The 23,144-nt window shown below is 46.7% G+C and overlaps 1 protein-coding gene across 4 annotated transcripts in view; it reads right to left on the reverse strand.

Moving 5' to 3' along the window:
• The window catches only part of NUCB2 (nucleobindin 2), a 450,013-nt gene that overhangs the window by 299,272 nt on the left and 127,597 nt on the right, over positions 1-23,144 (reverse strand). For all 4 annotated transcript variants that reach the window (XM_085648078.1, XM_085648079.1, XM_085648080.1 and 1 more), the window contains one exon: positions 1,417-1,520. In XM_085648078.1, coding sequence (XP_085504204.1) covers positions 1,417-1,520 — 104 coding nt within the window. The remainder of the gene's footprint in view (positions 1-1,416; positions 1,521-23,144) is intronic.

Here is a 23,144-nt window from a genome sequence, read left to right on the forward strand (position 1 = left end):
AGCCTGAAAATAAATTATGATGGCACTGGAGATCAAAAACAAGTTCTCACTTCGGCCATCTGTGGCTATGTAAACAGTTTGGTAGCATAGTAGTAGTAGTAGAGGGCAGTGTTTTTAATGTCACTATGCCATCTAGAACCCAAAGTCCAAGAGAGTCTACAAAAGTTTACACTCCTTGTTGAAAGTATTCTGAGATTTTGTTTTAGTGCTGGGCAGATAACTAATGTTATCCTTTATAATGGATAGGTCTGTACATTGCGCTAAAAAACAATTCCATGGTTTGAGGTTTCATGACTGGAGTAAACAAGAAATATTCTGAAAGCCTCACACATACACATGTATGTAGAGACACACAAACATGAGCCTGCAAACAATAGAAAACACACACATTAAGCCTGAAATCCCCAAGATGTTTCAAACAAAGAAGTCAAAATAAAACCTTGTCCTCGGTTGAAGAGGTGGCACATAAAACATAAGAATTTAGGAAAAAGGAGAAATATACTCAATTTACATAATCCACTCTAGCAGCACGAAAGCATAGAATCAAGAAAGGATAAGTAAATAAAACAATCGAAAATCTGCCTCAAAATGATCCCAGCACAAACTAAATAGTCAACAATCCGCTGTCTGTTGAACACCTAAAAACAAGACAGCATAAAGATATTAATTAGACATGACTGCTTTAAAAGTAATAGACACACTAATGATGGACGGAATGCATAACAAATCAAAATATTCACCCCTATTCAAGAGATCTGAGTTAAATCCACTGTTCTTTTGCTCACCATGCCACCCCAGTTTAGACCCAGACAGTTTCAGCACTCTATCATATTATTGTGTTTGCTATGCTTGTCTTAAGTGGCCAGGGTATGCCCAGACGTGGGTCCCTGGCTCACTATGCCAACGGATTCAAGCTACCCTGGCTGATGAGGGGCGATACCCCGAAATCAGTCCCAGATTGCTTGTTTCCGGTCCAGGGAGTACCTGGCCTGGCAGTTCGGGTTGGACTGTTCCCATGAGGAGCAAGGTCAAGACTGAGTTGCATATGGCTGGGTTCAAACGCGGTGGCTTAGTGAGCAGAAGAATGATGATGGATTCAACCCAGATCTGTGACTGGAGGGGAGTGTCTGAAAAGTTTCAGCACTCCGTCCATCATCTTATTGAGTTTGCTATGCAATTAAAGTAATTCATAGCTACAGATAGTATAGACACCTATTTGTCTTAAACTCATATCACAGCTGTTAACAGTAGTGGTCCTATTGCAAATAACTCAGCAATTAAGCTCTACTGTCCCACTGGTAAATATGGAGCTGTTTTGGTTTGTCCATACACTTTACAGCAACATACAGTAGCAACGCACATCAAAAAGTACAATCTTGGAATGACATTGAAATGAAAAAGACATCTACCACTCACGGTTTTTATCAACATATCTAAATCTGTTGTCTCAAACGTGTCTGGATTGTTGTGGTTGAGATGTTCAAACTGTTTAAGAAGATTCATATGGTTGATGCCATTGTCTGAAAGAATAAAATAAAGTTTGGTTACTAAATCGGATTAGCTTTACATTAAAGAAATAATAAAGAACTGATATGTGGAGTTTCTGAAAGAAAACTTACAAATTTAATAGAGTTAATTTGTCATTGAGGGAAAAATTAATTTTCTGAAAAATGTAATGCAACATGAAGGGAAAACATGTCGGGAATATCCTGAACATCAGGTTAAAATGTATTATCTTTCATTATGTAGAGGATGCAACACTTTTATGTAAGGCATCCTACATAACTAATGTGCTTTAAATATGGAGCTTTCTCATTTTCTCTCTTTAGATTGTGAAAGCTTGGGCTATAAACCGTCAAGAATATTAGTTGTTAGCTACCCACCCACAGAGAAGGTGCCAGGAAATCAAAGCAGAAATAAAGGAAAACATTTTTATGAGATTCTCAACTATCAGGATAATGATGCCTCTCATTGCTTACACCTTAAAATAAATGACAATATACACCATTATACTTTAAATTGGGTTGTTTAAAATCACAGGCCTATTGGTGTAAAAGCTCAGGGGTCTACAGAAATCAAAACCTGCAATATCATACACTAAAACAGTAAAGGACTAGTCTATCGACGATACACCCAGAAATCTACCAAAGAATTCGGAATTCACCTACTTAAAAAGCCAAATTAAAATAAAACCCATATGAATTGGAATAAATACAACAGTGCGTTTCATACCCTGTTAAATCGTATTTAGAATCTTTACAGAAAAAAATTGAAAATGCCTACACCATTTTTTCATTTTCTTCTGAACTTTTATTTTCCCTGTAATCCCATCTTTTTATTTGGGAGTATTTATTTTTGTATTTATTTAGTGTTTTATATATAGCGCAAACATGACACTTTAGGGTATCAGAGAGCTTCACAGTGATCTAGTATTCCTGTTGTAACGGTTTCCGGAGCAAGCCTTTATATATAACGCTCAAGCGTCAAATTAAATTCTATGAGCAAGAAAAGACATATGCAATTACAATAGTAGGTTAGCCTAAAGGATACATAGCATTAAAAACATTTACATTCGGATGAAAACCATAATAATTCTGTACTTTACAGTTAGACTTGGCATCTGGTTAGACTCTCCAATGAGGGTAGTATAGTTCCCAATCTGCTTCATTTGGATAGTCATGTGAAGCTAGCAGTTTACATACCTGTAGGGAACTGGTGGAAATCACTAAGCAAACATTAAGCTGCTTGCTCTGAAGATAGTTAAGGTAGGAATTTGCCCATTAGAAAGATCTTAGTTTCCTTTTCTTGAATCTTGACGTGGTCGGGATCATTCTAATGTTCGAAGGCAGTGAATGCCGGATTCAAGGTGTAGCCCCAGAGAAAGCTCAGTTTTCTTCTTCCGGAAGGACAGAGGTTACAGTACTTGATCTCTGGCACTCCAGGAATGCCTGCCTCCTCGGGAAATATAACTTTTCTGAGCTAGATCCATCAGTATTTTTTAGTGTAACACTTGGTGTGTGATACATGCCAGTTTGAGTTGGATTCTGGCTTCATATGGTTGCCAATTCAGTGCCTTCAAGTGCGGGGAGATGTGGTCGTATTTTCTAGAACCTGTTATGAGTCTCACAGCTGCACGGAGGGAGGCTTTTAGAGGAGCTGTTGAGATCTTGGGAAGTCCTGATAGTGTTGTACATCTGTATTCGATCCTCAAGAGGACTCTTGCCTGAACTGCCATTTTGAGGTCCGACGTTTCTATGAATGGCTCCAGTTTTCTAAGATAGCTAAGGTGAAACCGGGCATTTTTAGCCCACGAGTTGATGTGGGTTTGTATGTTCTGGTTCCCATCTATCGTGATTCCTAGTGATTTGGTTGAGTCCACTATGTTCGAGGTGCAGTTTAGGGCAGCGATCAGCTTGGTACAATCCTTTATATCAGAAGAACTTTTGGTGGGATTTTAGTAGGAATGAAAAATTTCCTAGCTAACGTAACGGAAAGTTTCAATTCTATTAAGGACTCGGAGGCGAGGATTATGCTATTCTTTCTCCACTTTATTGAATAGCAGCCATTTAAAAGTCAAAACTACTTTTCCCATGAACAATAGGGAAACAATAACAAAACAATAGAGTGTCACTAGCTAGAGCGTCTCATCCATTGCACCAATCAGGAGTCCCCATGTAGCTGATAGTCCTCTGTCCCTGATTATGCTTCCTCTTTCGTCGCTCGGTCAGCCAGGAAAACCCGCATCAGGAGTCTTGTTTGTTTGAGTCCCCTGGAAATGAAAAGAAAGCGTGAGCGACAGTCATGGCTAAGGTTTAGCCCTGAGGAGAAAAGTGCAAACAGCATAGAAGTGCAATACAATTGAAACAGCAGACATACCAGAAATAAACATCGTACTTACTGCAATACGAGGGAGGGAAGGTATGCAAAGCTGTACCCTGGGCGGGATAATCCTCGCCTCCGAGTCCTTAATAGAATTGAAACTTTCCGTTACGTTAGCTAGGAAATTTTTCATTCTATGTCAGGACCGGAGGCGAGGATTATGCTCGTTTAAAGCTTGCTCACAACCAAATGAGCCATGTCAATCACCGGTTTAAAGTAAAACCGTTTAAAGGTAGAGTCTGAAGACCAATCCGCAGCGTTGAGGAGGTCTTCTAGACGAGCTCCCAGGGTAAAGGCTTTAGAGGCCATAGCGCCTCTGGTAGAATGAGCACCAAACGCTTTCACATCAATGCCTGCTTCTTGCATTATCCATCGCACCCAACGGGCGATCGTGGGGGAAGACACCGCCTTGTGGGGCTTTTTAAGCGCAATGAGCAATTGGCGCTCTCCAGGCGGTCGGAACTCCTCTGTCATCTCCTCATAGGCCTTGAGACATGCAACAACACATAATTTGGGAGAGTCCGGAAACGCCGGGTAGGACACAGAAGTCGTGCCGCATTTAGTGCGCCGACGCACAACGAATGTCACCCCATCGGGGGAGAACATTCTTCCCTACACATCCAGGGCTCTGACGTCCGAAACCCTCCTGCAAGAGATCAGACACAGCAGCATTGCTAGCTTTGCCGACAGTTCCTTCCTGGAGAGAAACCTATTCGGTTGCCATGATTGGAAGAGATTCAGTACCCTGTTGACATCCCACAATTGAGAGTAACGAGGCTCCGGGGGAAGCGAGAGCCGAATACCCCGAAGAAGACGACAAACTAAAGGATGCTCTCCCACCGACGAACCGTCGACTAAGGCATGGCCGGCCGAAATTGCGGACCTGAAGGTATTGATGGTTCTGTAGGCGAGACCGTCCTCTGCTAAGGAGGCCAGAAAATTCAAGATTGCAGACACATCCGCTGCCACGGGATCGAAACCCCGTCGCAGACACCAACGACACCACCTTCTCCAGGTGGACCGATAACGTTTAAGTGTGCTGTCTGCCCAGGCCTTGGACAAGAAGCTCTCAGACGTTCCCGAAAGGCCTGGGATCGCCCATCTTCCCCTGTAATCCGCCATGCAATGAGAGCCAGGGAGCCCTGCTGTATCAACGGGTGAGGACACCCGTCCGGACTGAGAAGATCTGGAAAGAGGGGGAGTAGGATTGGAGAATCCCAAGAAAGTTCCAGAAGAACCGGAAACCACACTTGCGACCTCCAAATCTGCGTAATGATCACCACGTTCGCGTCTTGGCGACGAATCTGGGCGGAGACCCGAGTTATCATTGCAAACGGAGGAAACGCGTAGCCCATCTCGGACCGCCAATCCTGAAGAAACGCGTCAGTCTGCTCCGCCAGAGGGTCCGGCCTCCAACTGTAAAATCGGGGAAGCTGGTGGTCCAGGCGAGAGGCAAAGAGGTCTACCGAAAAGGGACCCCAAAGAGACTGGATGTCCGCAAACACCCCCGTGTGCAATTTCCAAAGGCTCAGATCGTGGAAGTGGCGGGAGTGAAAGTCCGCCACTTGGTTGTCCTGACCGGGAAGGTATTCCGCAGAGACTGAAATCTGCCGATCCAGGCAGTACTGCCACAGGTTCGCTGCCAGGCTCGAAAGGGCCCTCGAGCGAGTTCCCCCCAGATGATTGATATACCGGACCGCCGATATATTGTCCATCTTGAGAAGGACAGACGATTGAATCGAATCCTTGGTCCAGCATTTGATCGCGAACGATCCTGCTAGAAGTTCTAGACAGTTGATGTGCAATTGTTGCTCCAACGGAGACCACACACCCCCCGTGGTGAATTCGCCACACTTCGCGCCCCATCCGGATCTGCTTGCGTCGGACTTGATAACGATGTCTGGCGCGGAACCAAAAATGGCTCGACCATTCCAGGCTTCCATGTTGGAAAGCCACCACTGCAGCTCTTCCTTGGCCTCCCGTGTCAGAATCACCTTGTGGGAGTACGGACGGCCTTGGCGGAGATGCGCCGCCTTGAGACGCTGGAGTGCTCTGTAATGGAGCGGGCCCGGGAAGATCGCTTGGATGGATGCCGACAGCAAGCCCACCACTCGCGCCAGTTGCCTGAGAGAGATCCGAGCAAGGGATAGGGCCCTCCGAATCTCGTGGCGGATTTTCGTCATCTTGCGAGCAGGAAGACTGAGAGTAGAGTCCACAGAGTCGATTAGAAAACCAAGAAAGATCACTCTTTGAGAAGGGACCAGGGTGGACTTCACTTCGTTGACCACGAATCCCAGATTTTGAAGGAGGTCCACCGCGGTTTGCAAGTGCCGAGAAAGGGTCCGAGGATCCTGCGCCATTAGGAGGATGTCGTCCAAATAGACTATGAGCCTAATGCCCGACGCTCGAAGACGTTCTATCACCGGTCTCAGAACCTTGGTGAAGCACCAAGGGGCGGAGGACAGGCCGAATGGAAGAGTCGTGAACTCGTAAGTCTTGGAGCGCCAAAGGAATTGTAAGAACCTGCGGTGAGGGGCAAAGATGGGAATCGCTAAATAGGCGTCCTTGAGGTCGAGACGCGCCATCCAGTCGCCTGGACGAAGAAGATCGCGAAGAAGATGGATCCCCTCCATCTTGAAGTGACGATAAACGAGCCATTCGTTGAACTCGCGTAAGTTGATAACTGGGCGCTGACCCCCATCCACCTTGTCTACAAGGAAGATGTTGCTGAGGAAACCTCGGGGATGCTGTATGGCCTCCACTATTGCCCCTTTTTCTAGAAAAGAATGGACCTCCTGATCTACTAGGGCGGAATCTGACTTGGAGAAGTAGAGAGGGCGGGGAGGAGAATGCTGGAGAGGGGTCCCCTGAAAATCTATGTGAAACCCCCTCACTGTTTGCAGAACCCAAGCATCTCCTGTGATAGAAGTCCACATTTGGAAAAAATGCGCCAGACGGCCCCCCACTTTTAGAAGGGAAGAAGGGAGAACACTCACCGGAAGAATTGGATCCGCCTCCACCTCTGCCGCCTCTGTTCTTGCCTCTGCGTCCACGGGTGGGGTAGAAGTTGCCGAAGCGTGCTGGATCCTGATACTGTCCTTGACCGGAGCCTTGCCCTCAGTTCTGATTAGGACGGCCGGACGAGCGGCCCCTACCTCGTCCGGCCCCGCGGAAAACCCGAGGGCGAAACACCTTCCTGATGGTAGATTGCGCCCTATCCAGGGAGGTAAAGGTGTTAACAAACCTCCCTAACTCCTTAATGAAGGGTTCGCCAAAGAGACCACCCTGGGCAACGGGGCCCGCCTCCGTGTCCGCCAGGTCCCCGAGTTTGGGGTCAACCTTGATCAGGAGCGACCTACGTCGTTCCGTAGAGAGCGCACAGTTGGCGTTTCCTAGGAACACCACAACCCGCTGGGCCCAAGAGGAGAGGTGGTTGGGAGAAATGAGAGAGCCCGAGGCCTTGGCTTCTTCGGCCATATCAAGGATTTTGGTGGCAGGTCCCAAGACATCTAGAAGTTTATCGTGACAGGCCCGCCACTACCTGTCGATCCCTTTTTTAGGATCTTTAACAAATTTTTGTAAAAAGGTAGCCATTCGGGGGTCGATTTCAGGGGTGGCGGCTACCTTCCCTTCCAAGGAAGGACGGGGACACTCAGCTCTGAGACAACTACGAGTTGCCGGCTCCAGGGGTCGGCGGATCCGACTGGCCACGTACTGTGCAACCTTCTCAGAAGGGGCCCAATCCGAGGATCGTGGGTGCAGGACGTCATCCGGGTTGAGCATGTCGGCACACAAATTAGGCACACTAGAGGCTGGCGCTGAATTAGAAGGCAGCCAAGGGCGGGACTGTTCAGGAGAGGCGCCCTCGTCCCCATGGTCCCCATCCGCCGAAGTAGAAGGGGTTGCCAGCGTGAGAGAACTTGCTAAAAAGGCCTGTTTAAGACGGCTAAAAGCGTCAGAATCCACCCCCGCCTCCTTCACACGTTTGGCCAGAGGTTGTTGCCCATCCAAGCCTGGATCGCTGGGGAAAAGGCCTTTGGAGGGAGCTTGTGCAGCTCTGGCTAGCTTTTCGCAAGCCTGGTCAATTTTCCGGGACAGTCGCTCCTCCAGGGGGGTCATGGCCTGCTCTACTGCCTTGTGGATTGAGTCATCCACCGCTTCATAGAAGTCATCCTCCCATGGCAGGGCCGCCAGGGGATCCTCTTCCCAGTGGTCGTCCTGATAGACGTCCTCTTCGTAAGACTCCATGGAGGTAAGTAAAAATTAGAGGTAGGTACAAGACAGTTAAGGCAGTAATGGGCACGTGATAACATGCAGTGAAGAAGGGCTGGGTGTCAGCCGGTGATAGGGGCGGGCAGTGCTCGCAATTATAGGCTCAAAGCCTGGGATCCAAACAGCCCTGGTGCCAACTACAGGAATAATTAAGCGGGCAGTCTGCCAATCACAGGATCCCTGCAGTAATTCACTGCTGTACAGACTCTAAAGAGAGCGTCGTAGGCCTAAGGAATACCGACCCCAGGCAGTGAAACGCTGCCAAAGGACTGCCTAATAGCAGGTACAGACCCGTGAAACGGGCGTTTAATGGGGCGTGCAATGTACTTAAATATCCAATGCCTGAAGGCAAATCGTACCGACCCTCGTCAGGGGCGTCGGGCAGAAGAGACGTGGCTCTCGCGACGCTGCAGCCTGGGGATCCAACGCTTTGAGGAAATGCGCGGAAACCCCGGCGCGTGCCGTGTCAGAGAGGCTCTGAGGCGCCCTCTAGCGGCGTCCAACAACACCGCAAGCCAGGCACCAATTTGCGGCCGCTAGGGAGCAGGGAGACTCCCACGGCCGGAGGGAGGCGCTGAGTAGCGGCGCCTCGCAGCGAAACAATCCCTGAACTTAAAACCCGTCTAACGGGAAAAAAACGGGCGCGGCGCGTCCTACGATGAAAACATGGCGCGCGCGCGCCTCCTGAAAACAACAGTCAACGGCAGCCTAACAAGGCATAAAAACCAACCACAGTCAAATTAACACTGCGAGGATACCAAGCTAGATAACTCCATAAGTAACAATAGGTCTACAAACCGCTCTATAGGCAATACAAGCTAAACACAGTAGTATAGGAAAAAATGGACTTATCTTGGCTGCAAGCAGCGAAGAAAGAGGAAGCATAATCAGGGACAGAGGACTATCAGCTACATGAGGACTCCTGATTGGTGCAATGGATGAGACGCTCTAGCTAGTGACACTCTATTGTTTTGTTATTGTTTCCCTATTGTTCATGGGAAAAGTAGTTTTGACTTTGAAATGGCTGCTATTCAATAAAGTGGAGAAAGAATAGCATAATCCTCGCCTCCGGTCCGGACATAGAATTCTGTTATTTGCGTGTTTAATCTAAGCGGACTGCTTGTTAACCATTGAACTGTCATCCTTAATGCTTCATTCATGGTCTTGATTGCCTCTAGTGACGAAATCTTAATATAAATCTGTGTGTCATCTGCATACATGTGGAAATAGATGTTGGCGTGAAGTATTTCTGTTAGGGGTTCCATATAAAAAGGTTAAATAGTGTTGGGGAAAGAGTTGAGCCTTGCGGTACTCCAATCGTATTCGGGGAAGGCAATGAGAGTTTTTGATTTACTAAAACTCTTTCGCTCTGTTCCACAAGAAAGATTTAGACCATTCAAGAACGGTTCCCAATAATTACATCCTAAGTCGATCTAGCAATTTATCATGGTTTACTGTGTCAAAAGAAGTCGATGGGTCCAGAAGAATTAAGAGACAAGTTTTGTCTTGGTGTAGTGCTTGCAGGGCGTCATCCACTATATGAAGTATTGTAGTTTCTGTACTATGATCTGGCCTGAAACCTGATGGGCAGTCTTCCAACAAGTTACATTTAGCGATCTGATGGGCTCAATTGTGGTTGCACACATTTTTTTAGAACTTTCGCTAAAAAGGGAATGTTGGATACCGGCCTAAAATTATTTGGGTCGGAAGGGTTCTCGGTCACGTTTTTTATGATGGGGATGACGTGACCAGTTTTTAGGCAGTCTGGTATGGAATATGGAGACAAAGAAGAGTGGATTATCGCTGTCCAGCTGGGGATGACAAATTGGTTGGTTGTTGTCACACATTTTGAAGGGAGAGGATCACTGTAGTGGGTATTTGGTTTTATCGATGATAGGGTTTTGGAGATCTTGTTGTCGTCATATAAATCGAAGGTTTACCGTTGAGGTTCATTTTTGGGCAATGCCTGAAAGGAGCGTATTGATTCATTGATTTGTCAAGTCACTTGTGGAGTAAACTCTCAAGACTCCCACTTCTGCTCACATTTCACCCACCCTGAAATCCCACTCCCCTATTAACACATCCTTCGTTAACCAATATTTTTTGGGGTCTACATTTATGGCATTACCAGAGTTCTCGCCCCCAACTTGTTTTAGCATTTCTTTCCAACACCCCGCTTTTTTAGGTTTAATTAACCTTGTCTGGCTGTTTTTAATGTAGGTAACATAGGGAAATTAAAATGTTAAGGAGAAGGAGTAGTAATTTAAATTCGAATTTACCATTAAAGTGAATTTTAAACTACAATTCAAATTAATGGGAGAAGCATTTCTCTATCTCTTACCAAACTGAAGTACTGAATTATTAAGCGTAATAAGGTAAACCAGTGTTAGTTTCTGGGAGAGATAGCCTTGCTAGAGTGAAACACAGATTTAGAAGTATGTAAAACTTAAATGAACATGTCCAACTTTTTAAATACCATTTGTAGGAAAGGGCCCCTTTTTGTATGGTTACCCCCAATTTTTGCCTGACCTTTGATGCAACTTGTCTTGATGTGCGCTGGATCCCTGCCAATAAGGTTCCCAGGGCCTGTTTTCTTTACCAAACCTGTACCTTTGTACCCACAATTGACACATCGGTATCAAGGGCACTGTGACCAGGGAATGTGTCTAAGGACTGCATCACCTGTAGTGCCACCCTTAGAGGCCCTGCACATTCACACCCACACACTGCCACTGCAGGCTGCATGTTTTGGTGCAGAGAAAAGTGAAGAGTCGACATGGCACACATCTGTGTGCCAGGCTTGGAAACCACTGCCTGGGGCCTAGGTAAGTCACCTCTCTAGCAGGGTGCCCCAGCACCCAGGTGCGGGCACAGTTGCATGAGCAGTGTTCCCCTACAGTGTCTAAATCCATTCTTAAACATTTTAAGTGCAGTAAAGCCATAAAGAGTATATGGTCTGTGAGTTGGTCATTACGAACTCCACAGCTCCATAATGGATTTACTGAAACCTGGGAAATTTGGTATCAAATGTCTCAGCACATTAAACCCACACGGATGCCAGTGTGGAATTTAATGTAAAATGCAGAGAGCATCTTAGAGATGCCCCGTGAAAAACGACTAGCCCTGGTGTAGCTCCTGAATGTCTGCCCCCAATTTGCCAACACCAGACAGGTTTCTGGACCCCTGGGTAGAGGGCCTCCACTCTCTGGGTCCAGAAACAAAGCCAATGCTGGGCAGAGGTGTCATGCCTCCTCCTCGTTGATGGGCTGGGTCCACAAAGGGGAAGCTTCAAAGGCCTGCCACCTTTGTAAGCTGTCCCTGCCTTTTACTACTCCCAGAAACTGGCTCCTACCGGTTCGGACCCCCCACTTTGGGTGGGAGAATCGGCGGAAAAAACAAGTTAGGAGGAGAGGTGTGCCCACCTTTGTCAACCCCACAACTCAGGTGGGGGAGGCGAGGTGACACACCCATCTCAGTCCCCTCCATCTTGAAGATGAGGGGAGCCAGCCAATTACAGAGAGGCTTGTGCCCCCGTCCCAGTGGAGGGTGGCATATTAGGGGGTGTACTCACCCCAAAGAAGGGACCCATTGGACCCGACCTACACACCCCTTTAACGCCCCTAAATTTAGTATTTAGGGGCAGCCCTGAACCTTGCCTCCTCAGATTCGAGGAAGAAAGAAGGACCGAAGAGCCGTGCTGACCCGGCAGAATAGGACACCTACTGCTTTGGCCCCCGCCTTACTGGCCTGTCTCAACTCTGACCTGCTCACATCGGAAACCCTGGCATGTCCAGTAGCCAGCAGTCGCCCCATCTCCCAGAGGACTTGCCCTACACTCATTTTAAAGACTCTGTTGAGCAAATATACTGCTCATGGGAGACAAAGACTCCAACACAGAACCCAAACCCAGGCGGCTATGCGGTTTTGCACCCCTCTGCACCAGACGCCCACAGCCTGAGTTCAAGTGGCCTAACACCACGAGGAGATCTCCCCAGCGACCCTGACCGGGAGCTTCAGGCAGGCGCCAGCAGCCTCAACCAGAAGGTTCCCACCCCGAAAGGGACCAGAGCTGGTAAGAAGACCTGATGCCAAAGGCACTTCTGCACCTGACGCCCCAGGGCCTTGGTTGGACCAACCGACGGTGTCCAGGCATCCCCCAAAAACCCAACTACATCTCCTGCTGGTGGTTGCTTCCAGGAAGACTCCCTACTCAAGCTGGCAGCCTTTTCTTTGAATTGAAGTTCTCAATTGCAAACCACAGGGTCCCTAACGTCTTCTTGGCACTCTGCATGAGGCCGTCGCTGTGATGATGGTGGTGGTGCAGCTCCATTGCGGATTGTTGGCCCCTACAGTGCTGATCTTAACCCCAGGAGCTTTGCTCCCACATCAGAGTGGCCTGCTCGTAAGCAGTCCCTGACCGAAGGCCTTCCTAGCCCCATTGGCTACCATTGGGCCCCTGCACTCTGTACCCGGCCGCCTTAGTGGTGCAATTTGAGTGCCTAACTGAACCTTGGTTCTACACCCCCCCTCCTCCCCCCCCAAAAAAAACTATTCTTGCAGGTCGTTTACTTACCTGAAAACCAATACCCTTCTTTTCCCCACAGGAAACAATGTTACAAGTTTTTGTTCTTAAAAAGGTATGTGCTGACCTGAGTTTTGTAAAACAAACTGTGTCTTACTTACTTTTGTATTGTAGGATCCACTGTGTGATAGCTTGGCATATCACCCTGAGTAGTTGATGTAATCCAAAAGTAATCTCCATGTATTTTAAATGTTTTAGAAGCACATACAAACCTGTAACGATTGCAATTTCAACCACAACTGCATTTCCTTGCAAAGTCTTGTATTTGAGAATATATTTCATATACCTGTGCTAAGTCATACTTGGTTCTAAAAATAAAACATAAGTATACCTTTTTATACTTACCTAATTGGTCTGGATTCTGTCTCTGAGTGTGTGCCATCAGCCATGATTGAGTGAATACAATAAATGCTTAACACACCCTCCTGGTAAGCCTAACTGCTCGACCACACTACCAGAAAGGGAGCCGTTGATGATTATCTCATTTAGCCTCTGCTATACCTCTGGGGATCCCCTAAACTCAGTGCACACTATACCTTACTTTGGTATAGTATATAAAGAGCCAGCTTCATACACCATTCACCCTGTCCTGTGGGCCTTTAGGGCGTACCTTAGAAGTGACTTAGTAGTATTGAAAAGGAAGGTGTAGGCCTGCCAACGTTTTTACTTTTGAAAAAGCATTTTAAAACAGGTCTCAGGCCTACAACTGCAGCCTGTAGTGCAGTTTTGCAGTGCTACTTCAGGGAGAGGTACAATGAGCGCTGCAGCCCCCTAGTAGCATTTCATTTACAGGACCCGGGTACATGTAGGATCATATACCAGGGACTTACAAGTAAATTAAATTAATGTGTAAATCAATGTTCCCATGTTTAAAAGGGAGAGCACAAGCACTTTATCACCGGGTAGCAGAAGTAAACTGCAGTCTCCAAAAAGGTAACAAAAAACGGTTCAGCAAAGCAAAGCAAAAAATCTGGGATGATCCTGCAGAGGGCCCGATCCAACAGACATTTTTAGAAAATTGAAGTGCATGGGAAGTGGGGAAATTGAAAATGATTTTTGGGAATGCCATCAGCTTTGAACACTTGAGAATTTATATTTCCGTTTCATAATATGTGGCAATTTTCTTTAATTCGAAAGCTGTAGATTTACTCGCCTTGTGAGAGCAGAGGAGCAATGTTTGTGTTGCATGCAGGACTCCAAGATTAGTTTTGTTTCATGCCGATGGTGACTGAATAGGGTCGGACCTAGTTTTGTCCATCAGGACACTAAATGTTCTTGAAATCAGAGATGTCTTAATCTAACTGGCTGAATGGAAACAAACTGGGTGTCCTGATGACATTGAGCTAGGTGGCAATCCAAAACAGTCACAGAGAAAGGTGATATGCAGAGGAGTTTGGCACTACCATAGATGCAGCCTATGGCGATACCTCCCAAGGTAACAATGTTCCTGAGTGCTGGGTGAAATTATAATCCATTGGACCACAGAGTGAAACAGGGTTTTGAAAAGAACCTATTGTTAGGAATGTTTTTCACTATGAGCATGTAAAACCGAAAAGGCCGACATTTTAAGTAAAGGTATGCTTTCCTTTTTTTCCATTTTTAAACCGTGCCACAGAAAAGTGCGGTAGCCAGCTAGTTGCGGATTTGGAAAACATTGTCCCTCTATTAGCACCTGTGCTTTTCAACACTATCGTAGAAAGTTTTCCGTGACATATCCAGTCAAAGTTTCATTACAACACTTCATAGGTGGTGCTTGACTGCAAAACAAAATGGAACTGCTACTTATTACAACAAGTGATCCTTTCTCCATCAACCCTCTGAACTACAAGTAGCTATTTTTCCAACTATGTGTCCCTCCAAGCTCCTCCAGGAGTGAACAACCTTTCATTTTTCAGCAGTTCTCAGGGAGCAGGTCAGGACATAGGTTGTGAGGAATAAGGACAATGTACACTTGTTTCACAGAGCTGCTTCTGCAAACTTTTCCACTTGCAATATTGACTGGCACTTCAATACGTCTAGCATGAGGTCAACTTATTTCTGATAGCCATAAGGAAAGTGAAAATCATTCTGCGCTCCTTAGGAGTATTTTCTTTAATTGTTTAAGTTATCAGTTTTCCTTTTATCAAAGAAAAATTCACAGAGCTATTCCAATATTTTCCATGCATGTATCGACTGGGTATCATAAAACCCCTCGTTCACTGCACTACTTTAACAGAATATCAAGTTTATTACTGTCCATTTATACAGTGCAATGTAAATAATCAGGCCATTTTAATAATCATATCAGCCAGGTTCTAGTGTCTTTGAGCCAAATAAACAAACAATATTGGCAATTTCAAATGATTGGAAAACATTTTACCATTGCACGCTTAAACCTCATTTTAGTTAGTCTGGCGGAGAAACCTGCTACACTTTTAGACAATTGATAAATCACTGTTTTACTGTACTCATAACACACTCTGGACCTCATGATTCAAAATGAAACTGCAGAGCACAGAATAGCTATCGAGCACACGGAGGTGTTTAGTGGTGAACTCTGAAATGGTAATATCGAATAGTTTCTTACCGGTCGGTGTAGTTTTGCAGCTTGAAGATTTTCTGGATTCACTATGCTGTGCATTATTCCGCGATCTGGTGGTTGGGTCAGGATTCGTAGTCTTTCTTTTGTTTTTTTTTGTAGCCCAGGTGGGCGTCGACGTCCCACCATTTGGTGTACCTCTCGTGATGTCGGCATGCTTCCTGCGGAAGTCCCACCTTTGGGGCGCCATCTTCGGGTTCTTTTTTCCCCCTCCTCTTTTTTTTTTTTTTTTTTCTAGGCGTTTTAGTAATTCCCCTTTTATATATCCTTACAGTATTATCTTGTTATTTTAGTCTTTGTCCTTCCACCTTTTTCTCCTGCCTCATCTTCCTGGCGGAGGTGGGTGGGTTCGCTAGTGAATCCAGAAAGATCTTCAAGCTGCAAAACTACACCGACAGGTAAGAAACTATTCGTTTTGCAGTGTGAATCTTTCTGGATTCACTATGCTGTGCATAGATTTTGTAGCAGTTTCTTATCTCTGTGGCGGCTGGGTTGAAGATGAGCGTTGGTCGTTGAATATATGTTGGAGCACCTTCTGTCGTACTTGTGCTTCCTTGTTCATGTGAACGTGTGCACCGAAGCCCATGTTGCCGCCAGGCATATGTCTTGAATGGGTGTATTTGCCAGAAAGGCAATTGTTGCTCCCTTCTTCCTTGTGGAGTGGGCCCGTGGCCCCTCTGATAGTTCTTGCCCCGCCTGTTTGTGGCAGAATTCTATTGTTAGTACAATCCATCGTGCGATGGTGCCCTTTGTCACTGGTCTACCCAGGAAGCTAGTTGCGAAGGACACAAAAAACTGCTTGGTTTTCCTGTGTTCTTTGGTTCTCTTGATGTAGTGAATTACCGCCCTTCTAGCGTCTAGAGTGTGCAGTGGCCTTTCTGCGCTTGTTTCTGGGTTCTGAAATAAACTTGGGATTTGAATTGTGATTTATTATGGAATGCTGACACCACCTTTGCATGAAGTGTGGGTCCGTTCTCATTACGACTCTGTCCTTGTTATCTGGATGTAGGGCTCTTGCAGCGTTAGCGCTTGCAGCTCGCTTACTCTGCGCAGTGAGGTTATTGCCACCAGAAAGGCTGTCTTCATTGTTAGCATTTGAAGGGAGGCCTTGTGAATGGGCTCAAAGGGCGCCTTTATAAGTTCCGTAAGGACTATGTTGAGGTTCCAAGCCGGAGGCGGCATCCTCTTTGGTGGAGCTATTCTTTTTGCCCCTTCCAGGAATCTCTTTACTACTCGTGACGTAAAGAAACTCCCTCCTGTCTCACCTCGTGTGTAAGCTACGATCGCCGCTAGGTGGACCCTCAGCGAGGATGAGCATAGTTTAGCCTTTAGTAGGTGTGTGAGGTATCTAAGCACCGTTGATTCCCTTGTCAATTTATTTTGCAGTTTATTTTTGCTGCACCAAATTGTGAACCTTTTCCACTTTTCCCCATAACATTTTCATGTTGTTGGTCTCCTTGCCTCCCGCAGCACTCGCATAGTGCTTTGAGCTAGTTTAAGGTGTGCGAACTCTATGTCTTCAGGAGCCAAGCTGCCAGTCCGAGGCTCTCTGGCTCTGGGTGTAGATCCTCTCCGTTCTGCACGGAGAGCAAGTCCTTTCTTTTTGCGAATTTGTGTGGAGGGCCCTGTGCCATTTCCACTATTTGTGAGTACCATGTCTGTCTTGCCCACTGTGGTGCCACCAGGATCATTGTCATGTTGCTGGTCTTGCACTTGTTGAGTACCCTGTGTATCAGTGGTATTGGTGGAAAAGCGTATGCAAATGTCCTTGACCAACTTATCCATAGGGCATTCCCCTGGGATTGTTTTTCTGGTTGTCTGGATGCGAAGTTTCGGCATTTTGCATTCTGGTGTGTTGCAAACAGGTCTATTGTCGGTGTACCCCACCTTTTGAATAGCCTTTGCGTTTCCTGTCCATTGAGCTCCCACTCGTGGGATGCCGAGGTCTGCCTGCTGAGCCAATCGGCTTCCACATTGTCCTTCCCTGGTAGGTGTATGGCCAGCAGGTCTATTTTGAGTGGGATGGCCCATCTCCAAATCTCTTGTGCCAGAGTGGAAAGTGGGAACGATTGTGTTCCTCCCTGCTTGTTGATGTAGAACATTGTTGTAGTATTGTCCGTCTGTATCAACACTTTTTGGTTGTATAGCTGCCTCTCGAAGGCCTTCAGGGCTAGCAGTACGGTCTTCAATTCCAGGTAGTTGATGTGTCTGACCGCATCTGCTGGAGTCCACAGACCCCTCACTCGGAGCTTGTTCATGTGTGCTTCCCATCCTATCTGGGATGCGTCTGTGGTGATGGTCACAGTTGGGCTTGGTGGTGTCAAGGGCTTTCCTATAGTGATGTTCTCCCTGTTCCACCATGCTATCTCCTCTTGCACTGCGTGCGTAACAACCACTAGATCCTCCCAACTTCCGCTTGCCTGTAACCATTGCTGTTGTAGCCATTCCTGGAATGGTCTCATGTGAAGCCGTACATTGGGGACTAGGTGGATGCATGACGCCATCATCCCCATGATCTTGCTCACTGTTCTCACTGTCAGAGCTTGCCCCTTCTGGTAGAGGCGAGTCTCCTTCAGCAGGGCTATTGTTCTCTTGCCGCTGGGCATCACCGTTCTGTCTATGGTGTTGATCTGTGCCCCCAGGAATATCTTCCCCTGCTCTGGTTTCATTGATGATTTACCCCAGTGTATTGAGAACCCCAGGTTCGTTTGTGTCCTTGTGACCCGCTGTGCGTGTTCCTCGCATTTTTCGCGTGAACTTGCTTTTATTAGCCAGTCGTCGAGGTAAGGATACACATGAATCCCTTCCCTCCGCAGGTACGCTGCTACTGCTGCAAGGCATTTTGTGAAAACCCTTGGTGCGGACTTCAGCCCGAATGTCAGGGTTGTGAATTGGTAGTGATCTTTGTTGATTGTGAACCTTAACTGTTTTTTGTGCTGCCTGTTCATTGGGATGTGCAGGTAGGCGTCTTTGAGATCCACTGTGGACATGAAGTCCCCGTCTCCCATCTGTGGGAGTAGTTCTTGTAGGGATGTCATTTTGAATTTTTGCATCCTTACGTACTTGTTTAGGAACCGTAGATCCAAAATGGGTCTTAGTGTCTCGTCCACCTTTGGTACCAGGAAGGAGTTTGAGTACACTCCTTTGTTCCTCTCCTTGAAAGGTACTGGTTCTACTGCCTCCTTTTGGAGCAGCTGTAGTGCCTCCTCTGCGAGTTGTGCTAGCTCCTGTCTTGAGTGTTCCCTTCTTTTTGGTTTTCTGTTTGGAGGGCTCCTTTCCAACTCTATGCAGTATCCGTACTGAATGATGTTGAGTATCCATTTGTCTGTAGTTATTTTTTGCCATTCCCGAAGGAAAAGCCTCAGTCTTCCGCCTACTGGTGTTGCATGCTCGTAGGCGTTTGGTTTGTGTACCCCCCCCCCATTTTGTTCTTTTTGTGCTCCACTCTCGGAGGTATATTGTGGGTGAGCCATCTTCTCCGTGCGAAGTCACTTTGAGGTGGGTTGGTCTTCCCCTCTTCTTCTTTGTCCTCATCCGTTCCCCCTACCCGAAAGGACTGGCCTCTAGGCTGGTACTGCCAGTTTTGTTTCTGCTGCCCCTGTTGGCCGTGGCTCTCGCCTTGCTGGCCTTGCTGGAAACTTTGGTGTGACGTTCCCGGCTGGTTACCTCCCCTTCCGTAAGGTCTCCGAGTCGGGGTACCTCTTCGCATCCCCCTGAATTGCAGGGCCCCCATGGACCTTGCCGTCTCATTCTCTTTTTTGAGTGGGTGAGCTTCTCATCCACCGGTGCCCCGAACAGTGTCTCTCCGTTGAAAGGGGCATTCAGTATATTATTTTGGACCTCTTGTTTGAATCCTGAAATTCTGAGCCAGGCCTGCCTCCTTTCAGTGATTCCTATCGCCATCAGTCTGCTTGATGTCTCTGCCCCGTCCAATGCCGTCTTAAGGCATGAGTTCGCTATATTCTTACCCTCTTCCACTAGATGGGAAGCCCATTGTTGGTACTGTTCGGGAAGATGTTTGATTAGGTCCCCCATCTCGTCCCAATGTTGGTACTGGTGCCTGTTCAGTAGCGCATTTGAGTTCGCCATGTGCCAGTGCATTTCAGCGTTCCTCTCTATTTTCTTTCCAGTGAGGTCCATCCTTCTGCTCTCCTTGTCAGGAGGTGGCCCCGAGGTCGCCGGGACATTATACCTTTTTCTGGCCGTGGATGCAATAATGGAGTCCCTTGATATATGGAGGGTCCTGTGAGGAGTGTTTCTATTTCTTTTCTGTTCTGGGCGTGATGGATCGGCATGTTGCTGGGTCCTTGAACACCTCTTTCCCTTGGTTCATCACACTTTGGAGCATGGGGAGGAACTGGCTCCTAGTTTGGATGGGTAGCAGTGTTTCGAGTAGAAAATCTGCTTTCGGTTTCTCCTCCTCTAGTTTGACGCCAAAAGCTGCTGCCGCACTTTTGACGACCATGTTGTACGCCCCAATATCATCTGGCGGCGAAGGCCTCGAAGGATATGTCTCTACGGGCTCTTCTGGGTTTTCGGCGTCGAGGTCCTGCCATTCCAGCTCTTGCGTCGTCGACGGTGCCGAGCCGTAGATTGACTGCTCCTCCTCCTCCTCTTCTTCTCCCTCATAATAGAGATCTTCTTCGGGAGCTTTCGACTGCTCTTCGGCGTCGAACTCTCGACTTCGACGAGAACCGTCGCCGGTTACGCTGGGATTGTGAATCTCTTCATCTTTTCATCGAACTCCTTCTTCCTCTGAAGGATGCTCTCCATCTCCGCCTCGAGCCTTCTCTTTTTCTTCTCCATTTCGGAGGCATGTTCGGCGTCGAGCGCTGGTCTTTTTGATGGAGCTTGCATCGACGTGGCCTTGACTTTCGAAGTCGAATGCCCCACCTCGTGGACCTGTTTCGACGAACCTTGTTTTTCGGCGGTCTTCGGCACCTGGGAGTCCTTCTCGAAGGATCCGCTGGGCCTATCGTCCTTGGATCCGCTCGCGATCGTCGAAATTTTCGGCGCCAGTGTGCCTTTCGAGGACTTTGACTCTGGTTTTTTCGAGTCAGTGTCTGGTTTTCGGGGCCCTTTCGGGGGTTTTGTGCTCGACGTCTCTCCTACCTTGTCAGACGTTTTCTTATCGGTCTCTGCGACCGTGAAGTCATCAGGTCCCTCAGCGATGTTGTCTTCATCGTCGGTGGAGAGGCTCAGGTCGTACAGAGACGGGGCCTTACCCTTGCCTTCCATGTTGAAGTTGGCTCTCCTCTGCCTCTCTCTCACCCAGAGGGTCTTCAGCGTGAAGGCGGAGCAGGCGTTGCAGTCCTTGCTCTCGTGGTCGATAGGCAGGCAAAGGTTGCAGACCGGATGTTGGTCCTTCTGCGCGTATTTGTGGTGGCAGTTACGGCAGAATTTAAAAGGTGTTTTGTCCATTCCTGCGCTCAGAGTTCCTGAGTGCGCATTCTCCGTTGGACGTCGAAGATTGAGGTTCTCTTCCTTCTTCGTCGTCCCGGTTCTATGTTCTTCCTCTCTGTAGTCTTTGCTTTATTTTCCTTCGATGAAACTCGTGCTCTTCTTCTTTCTTCGTTCAAACTCTGGAGCTTCTCGTTGACGATCCAGAGCCAACAGCGGAAAAAAGAATCTGAAGATGGAGACCCAAAGGTGGGACTTCCGCAGGAAGCACGCCGACGTCACGAGAGGTACACCAAATGGTGGGACGTCGACGCCCACCTGGGCTACAAAAAACAATTTAAAAAAAGAAGAAAGACTACGAATCCGGACCCAACCACCAGATCATGGAATAATGCACATCATAGTGAATGCAGAAAGATTCACGCTGCAAAACTGTGGATAATGGTCATAGCTGAGCAAGGGTTACTTTGTAGATAAGAATTGTGTAGTTCAGAAAGAGTTTTTTTCATTTTTTTTTTAAAGATGTTTTGCCAGTATGATGAATGAATCAACAAAAGTATTTATAAAGGGCACTACTACCTGAGGTGGTCCTGGTGCAAGACAGTTAGGATCAAACAGAAATTATGGTGTAATAAATTAGTTGAAAGCTTAAGCGAGGAAATTAGAAACCTCTGATATGATGATCTGAGAATGCAAGAAGGTACATGGGTCACAAATCTCCTAAACAGAAAAAAAGAGTGCACTGTGAATGTGTACAGTGATGCACCATACACAACTCCTTCCAACTGTCTGTCGGTCAGTCACGATGTAACAGTGTGTAGCAACTGAGGTGCAAAGGTTACGACCTACCCAGAGGTGCGATGTGGTGTTTTGCACAACTTGCAGCCTAATAAACCAAACAGTGCAGGAGAGGTGAGTGGTGCCACTGTAAACCCCCAGGTATCAATTGTAGGTGTGGAGAGACTACGTGAGCCTCTTTTCATAGATTCTGGCAGAGGCAGTTCAAGAAATTGGGCAAGATGTGATAGGGGGGACGGGGGACGGGGATAGAGACAGAACCAAATGTTTCTATATGATGCACAGCTGATTAACTAAGATTACAGATACAACAATTCTGAATGCAGCAATGTGAAAACAAAACTGAATCGTTGGAAAAGCCTTTATAGTTGATGAATACAGTAAGGATGAATTGTTTTAATTCTTTCAGTAGGTAACCGATAGAGAGATGGTTTACAGAACACCGTAAGCGTTCCACTGGCAAATAGTCAAAAAAGAAAGGCCAAATTTAGAGTTGGTCATAAAAGGCACTCTGTTGCAAACAGGATAGAGAATGCCGTCCAACAAACTCTTAGTCTGCTCTCACTTCATTTAGAGACGGGCACACACTCAGTTTACAGCCGATGGAGCATCTATTGGCTCAGTCCACGGAAAGCTTCCTCCAACAGCCAAACTTGAGATGGGGCTGTAGGAGGAAGGGCATTACAACACCCACCATTTTTATGGTGAACAAAGTAATAGCTTTTTCTTTCCCTGCCCATCACATAAAACAGTAAGGGGCATATATATATATACACACAAGAATGACCCCCACACTCCGAGAGAAAGTTTGGTGAACGGCCAACAAAACGGACAGCAGTTGTTCATTAACTATTTTGTACACTGAAGGGAACTGCAGTAATAGAGGTTGAATTGAACGCTGGGCTAGTGAACATCTCTAAATTTGGCAGACAGTAGTCCGTAAGGATGGTGGAGGTAAGGTCCTCCGCCACCATGGGGGTCTGTACTTTGTCCACCAAAGTTTACATAAGAGCCCCAAGTCGAATTTACTAAACAGTAGAGTAACTGACATGGAGTATTCGAATAATTTAGATGACAGCAAAAAGGAGAGGAGGTGCATTTCAAGATTAGAGGTAGTTCACACTAAGGAACCCAATTATCGCTCCAGTAAGAAAATAGCAGTCCTGGAAAAAAAAAAAAAGAGGACAGGAAGTCAACAAGCAACAGGAGCATCAAAGATAGAGAGGTAAATCTGGGAAGGTCCAGAAGGGGAAGATGGACTGCCAAACAGAAATAAACATTTTCCAATGCAGATTCGTTTTTGGAATGTATTTTAAATGTGCTATCACTACACAAAACTCAATGAAAAAAGAAATTTCTGATTTTATCTTCTATTACTTCTTTAAATAAGAGTAACACGGACTATAACCTGACTTCACAAAATAGGTCTACCGAACAGAAAAGGTTTGTTAAGCAACGAATGAGAGGCACTTTCCAGTACAAGGCATCATAGGGTTGGAAGCCTCGAGATCTTTGAAAGACACAGGATTGCCTGCGTTAATTTACGATCCTACAATGAGGAAATATCACTTTCGAATCAGTCATATATGTAGACTATCTTTAACAAGACAACAGCAATAGACAACAGCAATAGCC

Source organism: Triturus cristatus, chromosome 3_2 (assembly GCF_964204655.1).
Source record: "Triturus cristatus chromosome 3_2, aTriCri1.1, whole genome shotgun sequence".
Lineage (NCBI taxonomy): Eukaryota > Metazoa > Chordata > Amphibia > Caudata > Salamandridae > Triturus > Triturus cristatus.